Below are 15,759 nucleotides of genomic sequence, written 5' to 3'. Positions count from 1 at the left end.
GAGTTCAGGACCCACGACAAACAAAAAAAAATATTTTAAGATTGAAAAAAGAAAGGAAGTAATAATAGTTTTACTTTCCCTTTTAATCTTACAAAAAGTTTCCTTTTGTATCATTAAATTTACTTTTCTCATAGTTGCAAATAGAACAAATACAAACTGATCTATTCCATTATTAAATACTAGAAAATAACAAAAACAAATTAACACTACAAATAGCAGTGGGGTGCTTTTAACTAATGCCATATCTAATCTATCTACAGAAACTTAATATTGAAGATAGAACTAAATGTTGATTTCACTAATGGATGTACAAATCAGGGATTTAAGAAAGTTTTTTTTTAATAGGAATTTAAGAAAGTTTTATGTCCTAAAAAAGGCCTAGCTATATAGGATTATCAGTCTACCTTTAATCATGTTCCAAGTTCAGGAAAGTTCATCTAATTTACATGCTCCAAGTGACCCAAACAAAGAACCATTTCTATTTAATTTTACAAGATACTGAAGAAACAAGAAGGGAGTAAAATATCTTGTGAAACATTTCAAATTCACTTCTATGGTAGGGAGGGAAGAGATAGTAGGGGAAAACAATGGAGGGGGTAACAATGCTCAATAGGAAGTGTACTCATTACCTTACTCATATAACTGTAACCCTCTGTATAGTATCTTTACAATAAAAATTTAAAAACAAAACAAAACAAATTCACTTCTGTGCAACACCTAATTCCATTCTATCCACACAAATCACCCTAATTACATAAGGAACAAGTTTTCCTAAATTTCAGAGAACATTTTAAAGTAAACCTTATAGCTACTGATAAAAGTAAAATGGATACAATCACATACCCATACATCAAATTCATAAGCATATTTCATGTAAAGTGAAGTCATACAATATTCAGTTATTTTAAAATAGGATAAAAAGTATAATTTCTTATTCATTGTGTCTGCCATCTCTGAGATGACTTATCTTTCATCATATTTTTATAAATGCACAGGAATAGTGATATGTACCTATATTTCTGAGAAGATGCTGTTATTTCAGTCATAATTGATGAGATTATGGTCCCCTATTTTAATATATCTTATATATTTAAATGAATAAAAATGTCTCCATTTAAAAATCATTAAACAAGGGCTGGGAAGGTGGCTCAGTGGTAGAGTGCTTGCCTAGCAGGCATGAGGCCCTGGGTTCCATTTCTCAGCACCACATAAACAGAAAAAGCCGGAAGTGGTGCTGTGGCTCACATGGTAGAGCGCTAGCCAGCTGAAGAGCTGAGGGACAGTGCCCAGGCCCAGAGTTCAGGTCCCATGACCGGACTCCCCCTCCCCTCAAAATCATTAAACAAATTAAATTTAAAATTAAACATTGTGAAGTGTTCAATTATTTGCTGTAAGTAAAACTATTAAAATTATATTTATCATACCTCTCATTAATACCTACCACCATTAACAGAGTAGGATCTATTAATTGGAAAATGTGGAACATCTCCTTCATTAATTAGTCTTAGATCTTGTTCTCTCTGCAGCTCCCTGATGATCCCATCAAGGATACTTTCATCTTGGTCATTGGTTTGCTGCCCAATTACCTGTTCTACCACCTCTCCATCACCTTAGTAAGACCAAAGATATAAAGTCACAAAATTGATTACAACTTAGTATGCTCTAACAATGGTAAAAATCAAGTTTAAACTATAGTGAGAGAAATAAAAATTTACTTTAAAACAAAGTATATATCAAACAAATACTTTATATGGAAGAATTTTTAGTTTTTGTCTTTTACCTTACATTATTTGACTTAACAGATGCAATTAAGTTGCATATTATTAAGAGTATCTTTTAATTTTAAAGATTGCTAAAATTAAATTTTACAAAATAACTATTATTACTTTTTTTTACCTTTTTTCTTTCTTTTTGTTGTTGCAAATGTTTGGTTTTCAGCTTCATAGCCCATTTTGGTCTACCAAATGGTGTGAATATAGGCATGAGGCAGTACACACTTGTGAATAAAAGTTAAATAACTCATTTCAAAATAAATTTTGTCCATATTTCATTCAAAGATAAATGGGAATTAGAGATCGGAGTAATGCTTAAAAAGTTCAATCAGATGCATAAATGTTTTGCATTTTCTTTAGTAAAAATTTAGACCCAAAGAAGTTAAAATTATGGTCTTTTAAGTAAATATTTTGATACATCTCAGTGTTTTATTAAGCAGCAAAGATATTTTTATGCTTTAGTAAAATTCAATGTAAATATCTGGATGAAAACTTAAAATATTCTCTTTCTAAAATGTATTATATCCGTGTTTCTCTTGTCCTGTATTTATATCTATAGCATCAAATGCTTGATATATACAAGTCAACACCACTATATGTAACAACAAGGTTATATATCTTTTAAGTTTTTTTTCCTAAGCGAAAGACCTCAGGTCAATATACTTTCTAATATATTTGTTTCTTCTAAAAACCTACTCTGTTAAGATTAAAACTAAAATAGGAGCTATAGGTAAAACATGTAACAAACTAGTTTATAGTTTAGAAAAATATCATAGAATAGCAGCAAGTCTTAACAGTTTATGAAAAGTTCTAGAATTCATTTTTGAGGTAACATACCATTAGCCACATAACCCAGTTGTGGTATAAGTTGTTCATCTTTGCAATTTTCCCGTCCTGGTACTAGCCGTTGAAATTTTGTAGGATGAGGATTTCCATCAACATCCACCAAGAAAGGAGGAGGCATGAGGTGAGGGGCTTGTTGTGTTTGTTCATCTAATACATAGTTATTGGCATCACGGATAAGAGGTCGATAATCCGTGTGGAAGAACATCTGATCTGGAATCTATGGTTAAATTTTTAGTATTTAACATATACCAAATATCAATTGGACACTTATTTTCAATTCTAAGAGCACAGACCTTATCAGTCAGACAACTTGCACTCTCAATTTTATGTTGCAAAATGTTCCCTCCAGGTACAAATAAATTACCTACCAAGTAACTTTTACCTACAAAATTCTACAAAATGCATTACTTTTTGGTCCCACATCATATTTCTGTAATTAGAACAGTAAGTAAGCATCAAAGAAACAATCTAGTGGGTAAAAGTATGTTTTTATTTTTCTCCCCTGGGTCCTGGGGCTTGAAGTCTGGGCCTGGGCACTGTCCCAGAGCTTTTTTTGCCCAAGGCGAGCACTCTACCACTTAGCCACAGCACTTCTGGCAATTTTGAGTAGTTTATTTGAGATAAGAAACTCGTGGAGGGGCTGAGAAGGTGGCTCAGCAGTAGAGTGCCTGTCTCGCAGGTAGAAACTCTGGGTTCGATTCCTCAGCACTATGTAAAAAGGCTGAAAGTGGTACTATGGCTCAAGTGATAGAGCGCTTGCCTTGAGCTGAAGAGCTCAGGGACAGTGCCCAGGCCTAGAGTTCAAGCCCTATGACTGACCAAGAGAGATGGGTAGAGGGGAGGGGAAGAGGGAGAGAAGGGGAGAGGGAGAGAGACTGACTGGCTGGCTCATGGAGTGTCCTGTCTGGGCTAGCTTCGAACTGCAATCTTCAGATCTCAGCCTCCTGAGTAACAAGGATTACAGGCGTGAGCCACCAGCATGTGCCTAAAAGTAGGTTAAGTTGTAAAATTAATAGAAATTGCCAGGCACCTGTGGCTCATATGCCTGTAGTCCTGGCTACTCTCAGGAGGCTGAGATCTGAGGATTGCTGTTCAAAGCCAGCCAGGACAGGAACAAAAAACCACTCAGAAAACCAGAAGTGGTACTGTGGCTCAAATGGTAGAGCACTAGCCTTGAGCTGAAGAGCTGAGGGACAGTGCCCAGGCCCAGAGTTCAAGCTCCACAACTGACAAACAAAAATCATATAAATCTATAGTTTTTCTTATTTTTATTCACATGAGGAAAATTGAAATATACGTGGTGATATATGTCAGAATCGATCACATCAATGACGCTAAAAGCTGGTCCAAGTATTGAGTTGATGTTAATGCTTCTCAGTTATCTTCACACTCTTAAGATTCCATAATTTAGGGCTGGGAAGGTGGCTCAGTGGTAGAGCGCTTGCCTTGCATGCATGAGGCCCTGGGTTCCATTCCTCAGCACCACATAAGCAAAAAGAAAAAAGCCGGAAGTGGCACTGTGGCTCAAGTGGTAGAGCCTTGAGCTGAAGACCTGAGGAACAGCGCCCAGGCCCAGAGTTCCGGTCCCACGACCGGACCCCCCCCCCCCCAAAAAAAAAAAAAACAAAAAAGATTCCATAATTTATCCCAAACTCACAGTGAATAGGGAATAAAAGACTATGTTAGTGTCCTAAGTATTTAATAGCGAACCAAGAAAATGAACATTATTTTGGTAGCCAGCTGTTAATTCCCAATTTATAAGTAGAAGATACAACCTAGTCGTAGAGAGTATGTTCTAAGCAAAACAATTTCTTAATGACCTTGTACATATCATCCTGTACCTCAAGAGTAACTCTTTCTGCCATGTCTGATGATGACACACAAAATATTTATTAACTGGAAAACTTCAAATGCAATTTGTCAATAATAATAACCCAAATTATAGACTATAACAAAAATAAAATACACTGACCTTTTCATAGTATTTACTACATCCAAAACCAAAAAGGAGCAAATGCCCATGAGAATCTGTGCAGGCAAAATGGTTTCCATCTGGTGAAAATTTACAATCAAACACCGCACCATGACCTTGGCCTTCAATCTGAAATTCAGAGGAGTCTTTTATGTTATCTTAGAAGTAGTTTTCATACCCCAAAAAAATTTTTTTAAAAAAAGTAGTTTTCATAAGTAGGTGCTAACTTCTTCCAATACTTTGGATTTTGTCAGGCATCAAGTTCCATGAACTCTCTGACTTCAGTTTCCAGAACTATAAACAGTCAAGCTCTCAAAAAAAATTAGGGAGAATCAAATGGCAATGAATGGAATAAATCACAGCTAACAATGTCATGTCTCCTGATATACTAAATCAGTGACCGAGATTTAAAAAGACCTACATGCAACCAAACTGACAAAAGTGCTACTTAACAAAACCAAAGTATTATATTTATATCTTAAGCTATAATGTCTTCAAATAACCATTACAACAAAAAAGTCAGTTTTACAAATGCTCTGGGTCGGAAGTGGCGTTATAGCTCAAGTGGTAGAGCACTCGCCCTGAGCTGAAGAGCACAGGGACAGCGCCCAGGCCCAGAGTTCAAGCCCCACTACCGGCAAAAAAAAAAAAAAATGCTCTGGGTCAACATCTACAGAAATGAGCTTAAAAGCCAATTAATTATTCAGAAATGTTTAGTAGAAAATATAAAAAAAATCAGTATTTCCCTCGCCATAAAAGGATATTTCACTGAGAGGATAGATAGTTCAAAGTTTCCTATGATGTCTATGAAATAGGCTTTTAAAACCTCCTCATCTTCAAAGCAATGTTTCCCAAATAACTTTCTGAATACTAAGCAAGTTAACAGGAGCAAATAAAAGTATTACAGTGCTTCATAAATTAATACTAGAGTTTCAGCATTAAATTTTTTGGTTACATACTAAATCTAAGGTAAACACTTTTACTCTGAAAGGCCAAATTCTACACTGGCCATATAATTAAAACTGAATCATTTCTGAATTGTTTTCTCAGTTTAAACAAAGATGTCAAGAAGTAGCATCAAGTATACTTTAAATATCTATCATATTAACTAAATCACTTTTAATGTATACTAAACACAGATTTCTCTTACCATATTAAAATAATTCCGAATTTTGGTCCCCCGGTCAAGATCCCAAATGAAAATGTTCCCATCATGACCGGCAGAAAGTATGATCCTTTGATCAAATGGGTGTGCTTCTAAAACAAATACTTCATCATCATGCCCCTATAATACAAATTAAATATTAAAAAAAGTAGAACATAGATCATATGGGTTGTTTGTTCAAAAGACCTTGGGACTGCTATGAATCTGGTTCTGTTGAATTTATGCAAACCAATTCAATAGCATTTTCATCCATCATTCTATATCACTGCTATTAAAATTGCATTTTTAAGGGATCATGAGACTGACAAATGACAAAGCAAAGTGTCTGTACTCTCTAACTACCTGGGGGTTCAAGATGTTATCTTAGGGGCTGGGAAGGTGGCTCAGTGGTAGAGCACTTGCCTTGCATGCCTGAGGCCCTGGGTTCGATTCCTCAGCACCACATAAGCAGAAAAAAAAGCCAGAAGTGGTGCTGTGGCTCAAGTGGTAGTGTTAGTACTGAGCTGAAGTGCTGAGGGACAGTGCCCAGGCCCAGAGTTCAGGCCCCATGACCAGACCCCCCCAAAAAAGATGTTATCTAACTGAGAAACTAGACATTGCTTAAAAAAAAAAAAGACAATGTTTTATGTCCTATGCTTCTATTTCCGCAAATGACTCTTTGGTTGTTGTTGTTGGTTGTGGGGCTTGAACTCTGGACCTGGGCACTGTTCCTCTCAGCTCTTCAGCTCAAGGCAAGTGCTCTACAACTTGTGTCACAGTGCCACTTTCAGTTTTCTGGTAGTTTCTTGGAGATAAGAGTCTCATGAACTTTCCTGCCCCAGCTGGCTTTGAACCATGATCCTCAGATCTGACCCTCCTGAGTAGCTAGGATTACAGGTGTGAGCCACTAGCACCTGGCTTTTAATGACTCTTTTTTTTGACAGTCATGGGGCCTGAACTCTGGGCCTAGGCACTGTCCCTCAGCTCTTCAGCTCAAGGCTAGCACTCTACAACTTGAGCCACAGTGCCACTTCCAGCTTTTTCTGCATATGTGATGCTGAGGAATTGAACCCAGGGCCTCATGCATGCAAGGCAAGAACTCTACCACTGAGCCACCTTCCCAGCCCTTAATGACTCTTAAAAATTAAAAAAAAAAAAAAAAAGAGCCGGGCGCCAGTGGCTCACACCTGTAATCCTAGCTACTCAGGAGGCTGAGATCTGAGGATCGCAGTTCAAAGCCAGCCTGGACAGGAAAGTCTGGAAGACTCTCATCTCCAATAAACCACTCGAAAACTGGAAATGACGCTGTGGCTCAAACGGTAGAGCACTCGCCTTGAGCTGAAGAGTGCAGTGACAGCTCCCAAGCCCAGAGTTCAAGCCCCACGACCAACCAAAAGAAAAAAAAAAAAAAAAAGAACTAAAGAACTTGGAGTTGAAAGTGTAACTCAGATGGTAAAATGCCATCCAATGAGAAACAAAGTTTGAGTACCAGTCTTGAACCAAAAAAGGTACTTACAGATAAAGTATGAAGAAGCTGTCCTGTGACAGAATTCCACACCTTCAAAAGGAAATTGTTCACTGCTGTAATAACTGTGGTGTCATAACGATCCCAGGCCACCATAGTCACCTTCAGTTTAGAGACTTTGTCTTCCACAGATGGCAAATTATTCCTAAAAAAAGGTATTCATATATTGTAAATTTTTAACAAAGGTGTGTCCAAAATATCAAATTATGCCAAAAGTTCTCTAGGATCTTGCAATTGATTTACATTAAAAAACAAACTATACTTCTAAGTACTAATGTCTTTTTTGAAAGTACTTGAATACAGAAATATGCAAAATCTTATTTTAGGGACTAAACAAAAGACCTCAATATAATAAATGTGATAAGTACAGTTACTTGAGATCACAAAAATAGTGTAACTGCAAAGGAAGCTAGAATATTTTGAAAATAAAAGTTTATATTGGGGCTGGCAAGGTGGCTCAATAGTAGAGTGCTTGCCTTGCATGCATGAGGCCCTGGGTTCAATTCCTCAGCACCACATAAGCAAAAAAAAAAAAAAAGCCGGAAGTAGAGCTGTGGCTCAAGTGGTAGAGCGCTAGCCTTGAGCTGAAGAGATGAGGGACAGCACCCAGGCCCAGAGTCCAGGCCCCATGACCGGCAGGGGAATAAAAAAAAGTTTGTAGTAACTACTGGACAGTATAAAGTACTAGCATCCATTTTTATTACTATACATATTACCTTAAAAACATTATAGACTTTATGAAAATGTAGTGGGAAATATAGTAACTTCAAATTTAATTAAAATACATTAATAGCAGAGTGCCAGCAGTTGATCTGAGGATCAGGGCTGAAAGTCAGCTCAGGCAGGAAAATCTCTAAGACATCTCAAATTAAGCACCAGAAAACTGCAAGTAATGCTATGGCTCTACACTTGAGTGGGATAAAGCTCAAGGACAGAATCCAGGCCATAAGTTCAGACTCACAACTGACAAAAAATTCATTATCAGTAGCTAATATATATTAGTACTAATATTATTAATTTCATGGGCAAACCTTAATTAAATTACACTACTACAAAGAAATAATAGCACATATTCCAACATTGAGCATATATATAAAATGGTGAATGCTAAATGCTAAAAATATGAAATACACAGGTATCATTAGATTACAAAAGGTTAAGCATACTATGACATGCAAAAGACAGCAAAAGATGACCTACAGGAAAAAAAAGCAGAGAATGAATCTGGTAGTATCAAGTCAGCATAAAGGTATTCAAATTTTGTATGTTTGCCATGTTCTCAGCTATCAATCAATGGCAAAAACTGAATTTGCTTATATGCAAATATATGTTTTATGCTTATTAAATAATTCAATGTGAAAGACAAGACACCATATTAGAAGCACTGAAATACTGAGCATTCATTCTTACCCATTTATTTTAGTAGCCATATCTAGTACTATACTCTTCCATTCTTGTTGCTGATACTGCCATATTCTTGCTGTTCCATCTCTGCTTCCACTAACAAATCTTAAACTGAAAAGACACAGTTAAAGTAGCCTTGTTATTACTTTTCTTCAAATGAGAATCACTTATTTTCTATTTATAAAAAAGTAAAATGATCACCCTCAGACATCACTGGGGGGAATTTTAAATGGTGGAGTCACTTTGGAAAACATTATGGTTTAAAAAATGTTAAACATCTGGGGCTGGGAAGTTGGCTCAGTGGTAGAGCACTTGCCTTGCATGCATGAGGCCCTGAGTTCGATTCGTCAGCACCACATAAGCAGAAAAAGCCAGAAGTGGTGCTGTGGCTCAAGTGGTAGAGTGCTAGCCTTGAGCTGAAGAGCTGAGGGACAGCGCCCAGGCCCAGAGTTCAAACCCATGACAGACCAAAAAAAAAAGCTAAACATATAGTTACCCTATGTTCCAGAAATCATGCTTCAGTTATAATCCCCTTAAAATGAAAAATATAAACTGGGCGCTGGTAATCCTAGCTACTCAAGAGGCTGATATCTGATGCTCACAGTTTAAAGCCAGTTGAGACAAGAAAGTTCAAGAGACTCATATTCAATTAACTATTAAAATGCCAGAAGTGGAGCTGTTGCTCAAATGGTAGAACACTAGCCTTGTGCAAAAAAAGCTGAAATAGTGTGCAGGACCCAAGTTCAAGCCCGAAGACCGGCAAAAAAAAAAAAAAAGGTGAAAACATGAATATTCATGGAAACATTATTTATAATAAGCAAAAAGTAAAAACAATTCAGATGTCCATCAATGGACAAATGTCAACAAAATATGGCATATTTATATACTGGAATATTATTCAGAGTTAAAAAAAGAATGAAATAATTCTACATATTATAATTCCAAACAATACTGCATACATGTCTATAAGTTTAAAAATACATTAACAAGTGGCGCTGTAGCTCAAGTGGTAGAGCGCTCGCCTTGAGTTGAAGAGCTGAGGGACAACGCCCAGGCCCAGAGTTCAAGCCCCACGACCGACAAAAAAAAAAAAAATAATACATTAACAGTTGCCCTGAGCTGGGAAAGAAGCTAGGAAGTTTGGCAATTGACAATTATAGGATATGAGTTTTCTTTAAGAGGTATTAAAAATGTTCTAAAATTGACTGTATTGATAATTACACAATCCCATAAATATAATAAAATCATTGAAATTTGATATGAGAATCACTTCTTTTTGGGGGGGGAGGGGGTCCGGTCATGCGGCCTGAACTCAGGGCCTGGGCACTGCCCCTCAGCTCTTCAGCTCAAGGCTGGTGCTCTACCACTTGAGCCACAGCACCACTTCCGGCTTTTTGTTCTTTTTGCATATGTGGTACTGAGGAATCGAACCCAGGGCCTCATGCATGCAAGGCAAGCACTCTACCACTGAGCCACTTTCCCAGCCCTGAGAATCACTTCTTAATAAACATAGATACAGCAGAAAAAGTCCATAAGACTCTTCACTCCAGGTAAAGAACAAGAAGAACAAAAAGACATAGGTGGAGCTGTGCCTAAAGTGGTAGAGTAGAAACTTTGAGCAAAAAAGTTCAGGGAAAGTGTCTTGTTCAAGTGGCTGAGTTCAAGTTCCAGGACTGGAATTTAAAAAATAGTCATGCACTGGTAGCTCATGCCTGTAATACTAGCTACTCAGGAGGCTGAGATCTGAATAACACGGTTTAATGCCAGCCTAGGCAAGAAAGTCCGTGAGACTCTTATCTTCATCAACCACCAGAAAATTAGAAGTGGCGCTGTGGCTCAAGTGGTAGAATGTTAGCCTTGAACAAAATAGTTCAGGGACAGAACCTAGTCCCAGTGTTCAAGCCCCAAGAGACAGACAGACAGACACATACACACACAATTTGTCCATGAACAATTTTGGCATTGTTATACTTTAGTTTGTGTTCATTCAAACATTACTAAATATATGTATATATTCTTATATGTTTTCCCCTAGTGGAAACATGTTTTTCACTGGTTATCTTCTTGTTTTAGATCTATTCCTATTTATGAATTCAAAACTAGCATCAATTTTAGTAAGTATTCAATTATATGGATGTGCGAAAATGTATCTAATGAATCTAAAGTCCAATAAGTGTATTATTTCCAATCTTCCACATTACAAATAATGTTCAAGGAAGTGGTGCTGTGGCTCAAGTGGTAGAGCGCTAGCCTTGAGCTGAAGAGCTGAGGGACAGCGCCCAGGCCCAGAGTTCAGGCCCCACGACCGGACCCAAAAAAAAACAAAAAAAAAACAAAAAAAAAAACAAAAACAAATAATGTTCAATGAATATCTCTGTTCACATCTTTGTACAACCTTATATACTTTTGAAGAATCAGGGTAGGCACATTTTCAGAAGCTTTTGAATGTACTGCCAAAGTGTTTCCCAAAAGATTTAAAAGACAATTTACCAAGTTTTCATTTCTCAAAACCACTGGAAATACTGATTATTAGGTTTTTACATTTCTACTCTGAAAGGGAAATGTTAGTTATTTGCATTTGATTATTAGCAAATTGGATATCAGAGGCCAAATAACAAAAAGTATAAAGATTCTCAAAAAAATAAAAATTGAAATGACCTATAATTTTCTCTTACAGAGAAATCAAAATAGTTTGTTCTTTTATATGTATAATTTTATGTTTCATATGCCTTTTAAATATACCTTTTAAGTATACTTGGGACAAACCTTTTTAAAGATGACTTTCAAATAGATATAACTGGTTGGAATTAAAGTCAGTGGAAGTGAAATTTATGTTGAGGTTTGAAATATTTATTTCTGTGCTTAGTTTATTGAAGGAAGTAGAGCTGTGGCTCCAGGGGTAGTATGCTAACCATTGGGCAAAAAAAAAAAAATCTCAGGAACAGCATCTAGGGCCTGAGTTCAAGCCCCAGCAGTAGCACAAAAATAATTTATTTGAGGGTTGGAAATGTGTCTTAGTAGTAGAATGCTTGCCTTGGGGCTGGGAAGGTGGCTCAGTGGTAGAGCGCTTGCCTTGAATGCATGAGGCCCTGGGTTCAATTCCTCAGCACCACATAGCAGGAAAAAAAAAGCCGGAAGTGGTGCTATGGCTCAAGTGGTTGAGTGCTAACCTTGAGCTGAAGAGCTGAGGGACAGTGCCCAGGCCCAGAGTTCAAGCCCCAAACGGATAAAAATAATAGTAATAATAATATGTCAACCACATGAAGTTTTACAGACATAGATACACATGATAAGTGGCTATTTTTTAATTTAGTTGAGATCAAATTTTATACACAGCAGATTATCACCTTTCGATGATCTAAAATTTTGGAAAGTTTTGTATATAATTTTTGGCTTTATAAACACAATGTGTATGATAGTGACAAGTGATAACAGACATCCAGAGGAAGTCAAGATAAATATAAAATCTAGAGCACTCACGAAAGTCTTCAAGTAAGGCATAAACTTTAAGGGAAGGTAAAACTTATGGAGAATAGCGAAAAAGAGAAAAAGGAGAGAGAAAGCATAAAAGGGAACAGAAAAAGTAGAGGAAGGAATGGAAAATGGTATTTCTGGGTAGGAATGATGTACAAGTATAAGCAAAAGAATGGCTGAAATCAAATAAATACAGTATGACAGAAACAACATAAATCAAACTTGATTTATGGGTTCATATCAGAAATAGATGAGAAAAAAATGTAGGTCTAAGTCAATTTACAGAGAGTTCTGAAAAGAAGATTGACATTTGAATTTTATTCCATAGAGAGAGGAGGAAACATTAAGGTTTTGAACAACAGCCGGGCGCCGATGGCTCACACCTGTAATCCTAGCTACTCAGGAGTCTGAGATCTGAGGATCGCAGTTCAAAGCCAGCCTGGACAGGAAAGTCTGCAAGACTCTCATCTCCAATAAACCACCAGAAAACCAGAAGTGGTGCTGTGGCTCAAGTAGTAGAGCACTAGCCTTGAGCTGAAGATCTGAGGGACAGCGCCCAGGCCCAGAGTTCAAGCCCCATGACCAAAAAAAAAAAAAAGGTTTTGAACAGAACAATATTTATCTGGCACAGAAGGACTGGTCAAATGAAATTCTTGACGAAGGTGATGGGTAAAAGAAATAAAAAGAGCAAAATAAAGAAGGAAACACTCAGCAAAAAGAAGAATTGACAGACTAAGGTTATTGCTTGATCAGGAATTTGGAAAAGATGGTAAAGATGTTGAAGACAGATGTGAGCTCTGAAGATAAGTGGCTGCTGTTTACAAGTAGCTGCTTCAAAGAAAATAGTAGAAAAACACATCCAACATGTTTACATAAGTATGTTAACACATAATTACCTGTCTCCATTGTTACAGAACTGAACAGCAACAACTTTGTCCTAAGACAAAACAATAGACTTGGTTAAAATAAACTTAATTGCAAAAGCGCCAGGGAGTAGATTTTAAATGTTATACTTTTATTTAAATAAACCTAACTTTCAAAACTATAAAGTGAAAACAAAAACAATGCTGCCTAAAAGAATGTATTTTGAAATAAACCAGGTAGTAATAAATGTGTTAATAAAGCACATAGTTCTGAATAGGCATCAGTGGACTATGTCCTCCATAAAAATAGCACAGTAATCTAAGAAGCAACAATAAAAAACAAACCACTAATAATAAGTGAATGAAGTTTCAAATCGTACTTTATGATTTCAGAAAACAAATTGTTTTCCTTTTATGCCACATGGTTTATTTAATTATGTTAAAATGGTCTCTCCTCTAACAATACTATAGTTTATATACTGCTATCTGAATATGTATACTCTCTGATCACAAGATTAAAATTTAAGCTTAATTCCCTTAACTTATAAATTAAATGTCGTACCCATTCTCACAAACCATTCAGTTAATGTAACTGCATTTGAACTTAACATTTAATAAAAAGCTGCTATCTTTGGCAATAGAGGTGCTTTTCCTCTGAGCTACAATCACAGCTTCTTATGTAATTTAACAAGTATTATTTCTGCTTAGGAATCACAGCTGCAATTGATTCCAGTTTACTACATTTTATGTTGCCTCCATTTTGCACACTGAGTTAGTGTACATTATGTCAAATAAAATGGGAAGCTTAAAAACTGACACCAAGTATATACATGTTCAGAAGTATCCCATAATTTTCCCTATTTTGTGATCATACTGTGGTATTTACCTAATTCTGAATTCTTACTTTAATTTGCAATGGTTGTTTTTAAATGGTCTAAAAGAAAGCAGTTATTTTTAGTGACTAATATCCACCATTGAGTCCAACAATGAATATTTTCTTTGTCAGACTTTTCATCTCATATATCTCTGGTAACTACATTTCTACTAAATCAAATTTTCTTATATCATTTCCTCAACCCTTTCTAATTTATTTATTATTTTCTCTCTCAGCTCTAAAACTTGATTGCATTTTACTTATGTATATATACAAAGTTGTCTGTTTGGAATACCCTGGCAGAAATTAATTCCTGCAGTCAGACTGAGATGTTAGTATCAAGGAATAAGTTACAGCAAAGTGAGAGCTTGTCTGGGTTAATATGTCTTCCTAAAGGACATGCTCAGTTATGTTTCTATGGTAGAACAGTTTTTAAAAGCTCCTACAAGCTTATAAGGAAGATACTACACTAGAAATTTCAGGCACTTGACTAACTCTGCAATTCATGGAACATTTGTCATTCAGAAAAAAATTATGTAGGGATTGAGGTACACTAATAATATTCTAAATGAGGTATGAACACTAAAAGAACAATGACATTAAGACTTGCAAAACTAAGTGCTTTTAATTGCTTACTAAACAGCTTGGATACCAAAGTACATGAAATATACCAGGAGTTGAAACATAAATATTCCTATATTCCACAGTAAGTAATTGAAGAAATAAGGAAAGAGAAAGAAGAGATGCGCAAAGGGAACCCAGGGATATAACTGAACAACAATGGCTTGAAGTTTCCTAAAACAGCCACAGGAAATTTAGGATAGAATAAAGACAATTCCATCACCAACAATTTTCATTCAAAGCATATACCTACTTTACTGTTATTGCTAAGGGAGACTAGATTCTTTGATGATACTTTGAAAACAGTCTAATCACAAAATCTCAATTCATAAAAGGCACCTATCTTCCATCTTTTAAATAATAAACAGATAAAACAGATTTTCACAATTATTGCTGTATTTATTACATGTATATTTCTGTTTATAGCCAAACAGAATTCATCTTCAGTACTACAACCACAGTAAATCCAAATTCTTACACTAATCTTTATTACTAAAGGGACATAAACCTTAAATTTCTCATTTGATCTTACCGTATGTGATTCTAATTCAGCAATTTTCTCAGGGATCTCTGAACCCAAATAATATATTCTAATCACATGGTCAGTGCTACCTGTTGTGATGAACATACCACCTGAAAGATTAAAAAAATGCTATCAAGAACTTAAAAAAAACTGATTGCATTTCTAGTTGTCCAACACCTTGTATTATTAAACTGGCTTCAAAAGATAAAAGCTTATCTTCCAAATATTAAGCACATACTACTATTTCAGAGATAAAATAAAATTAAACAAAAACTACAGAAATATAATTTAAGTCATTTACTATTGACCTCACAAAGTCAATGAATCATTCAGGGTTATGGGTCATAAATAACAGAAGTCATACCATTTAAAACGAATTTGTTTTTGGTAAAACTATGTTCCAGGGATGGGAAGGTGGCTCAGTGGTAGAGTGCTTGCCTTGCATGCCTGAGGCCCTGGGTTCAATTCCTCAGCACCACATAAGCAAAAAGAAAAAAGCCGGAAGTGGTGCTGTGGCTCAAGTGGTAGAGCACTAGCCTTGAGCTGAAGAGTTAAGGGACAGCGCCCAGGCCCAGAGTTTAAGCCCCACGACAGGACCCGTGCCACCCCCCCCAAAAAAAAAGAAAAGAAAAGAAAAGAAAACCAGAAGTGGCACTGTAGCTCAAGTGGTAGAACGCTAGCCTTGAGCTGAAGAGTTGAGGGACAGTGCACAGGCCCAGAGTTCAAGCCCCACAACTGATA

At 36.3% G+C, this 15,759-nt stretch overlaps 1 protein-coding gene across 1 annotated transcript in view; it reads right to left on the bottom strand.

Moving 5' to 3' along the window:
• Positions 1-15,759, bottom strand: part of Brwd3 (bromodomain and WD repeat domain containing 3) — a 116,333-nt gene that overhangs the window by 38,887 nt on the left and 61,687 nt on the right. Inside the window, exons 11-18 of the mRNA XM_070040131.1 lie at positions 15,028-15,128; positions 13,034-13,074; positions 8,670-8,774; positions 7,251-7,404; positions 5,741-5,875; positions 4,591-4,719; positions 2,610-2,835; positions 1,442-1,609 (exon numbers count right to left, since the gene is read on the bottom strand). Coding sequence (XP_069896232.1) covers positions 1,442-1,609; positions 2,610-2,835; positions 4,591-4,719; positions 5,741-5,875; positions 7,251-7,404; positions 8,670-8,774; positions 13,034-13,074; positions 15,028-15,128 — 1,059 coding nt within the window. The remainder of the gene's footprint in view (positions 1-1,441; positions 1,610-2,609; positions 2,836-4,590; positions 4,720-5,740; positions 5,876-7,250; positions 7,405-8,669; positions 8,775-13,033; positions 13,075-15,027; positions 15,129-15,759) is intronic.

This window comes from Dipodomys merriami, unplaced genomic scaffold (genome assembly GCF_024711535.1).
Source record: "Dipodomys merriami isolate MVZ:Mamm:240054 unplaced genomic scaffold, mDipMer1.0.p SCAF_3, whole genome shotgun sequence".
Lineage (NCBI taxonomy): Eukaryota > Metazoa > Chordata > Mammalia > Rodentia > Heteromyidae > Dipodomys > Dipodomys merriami.
This window is presented reverse-complemented; position numbering and strand designations above follow the sequence as displayed.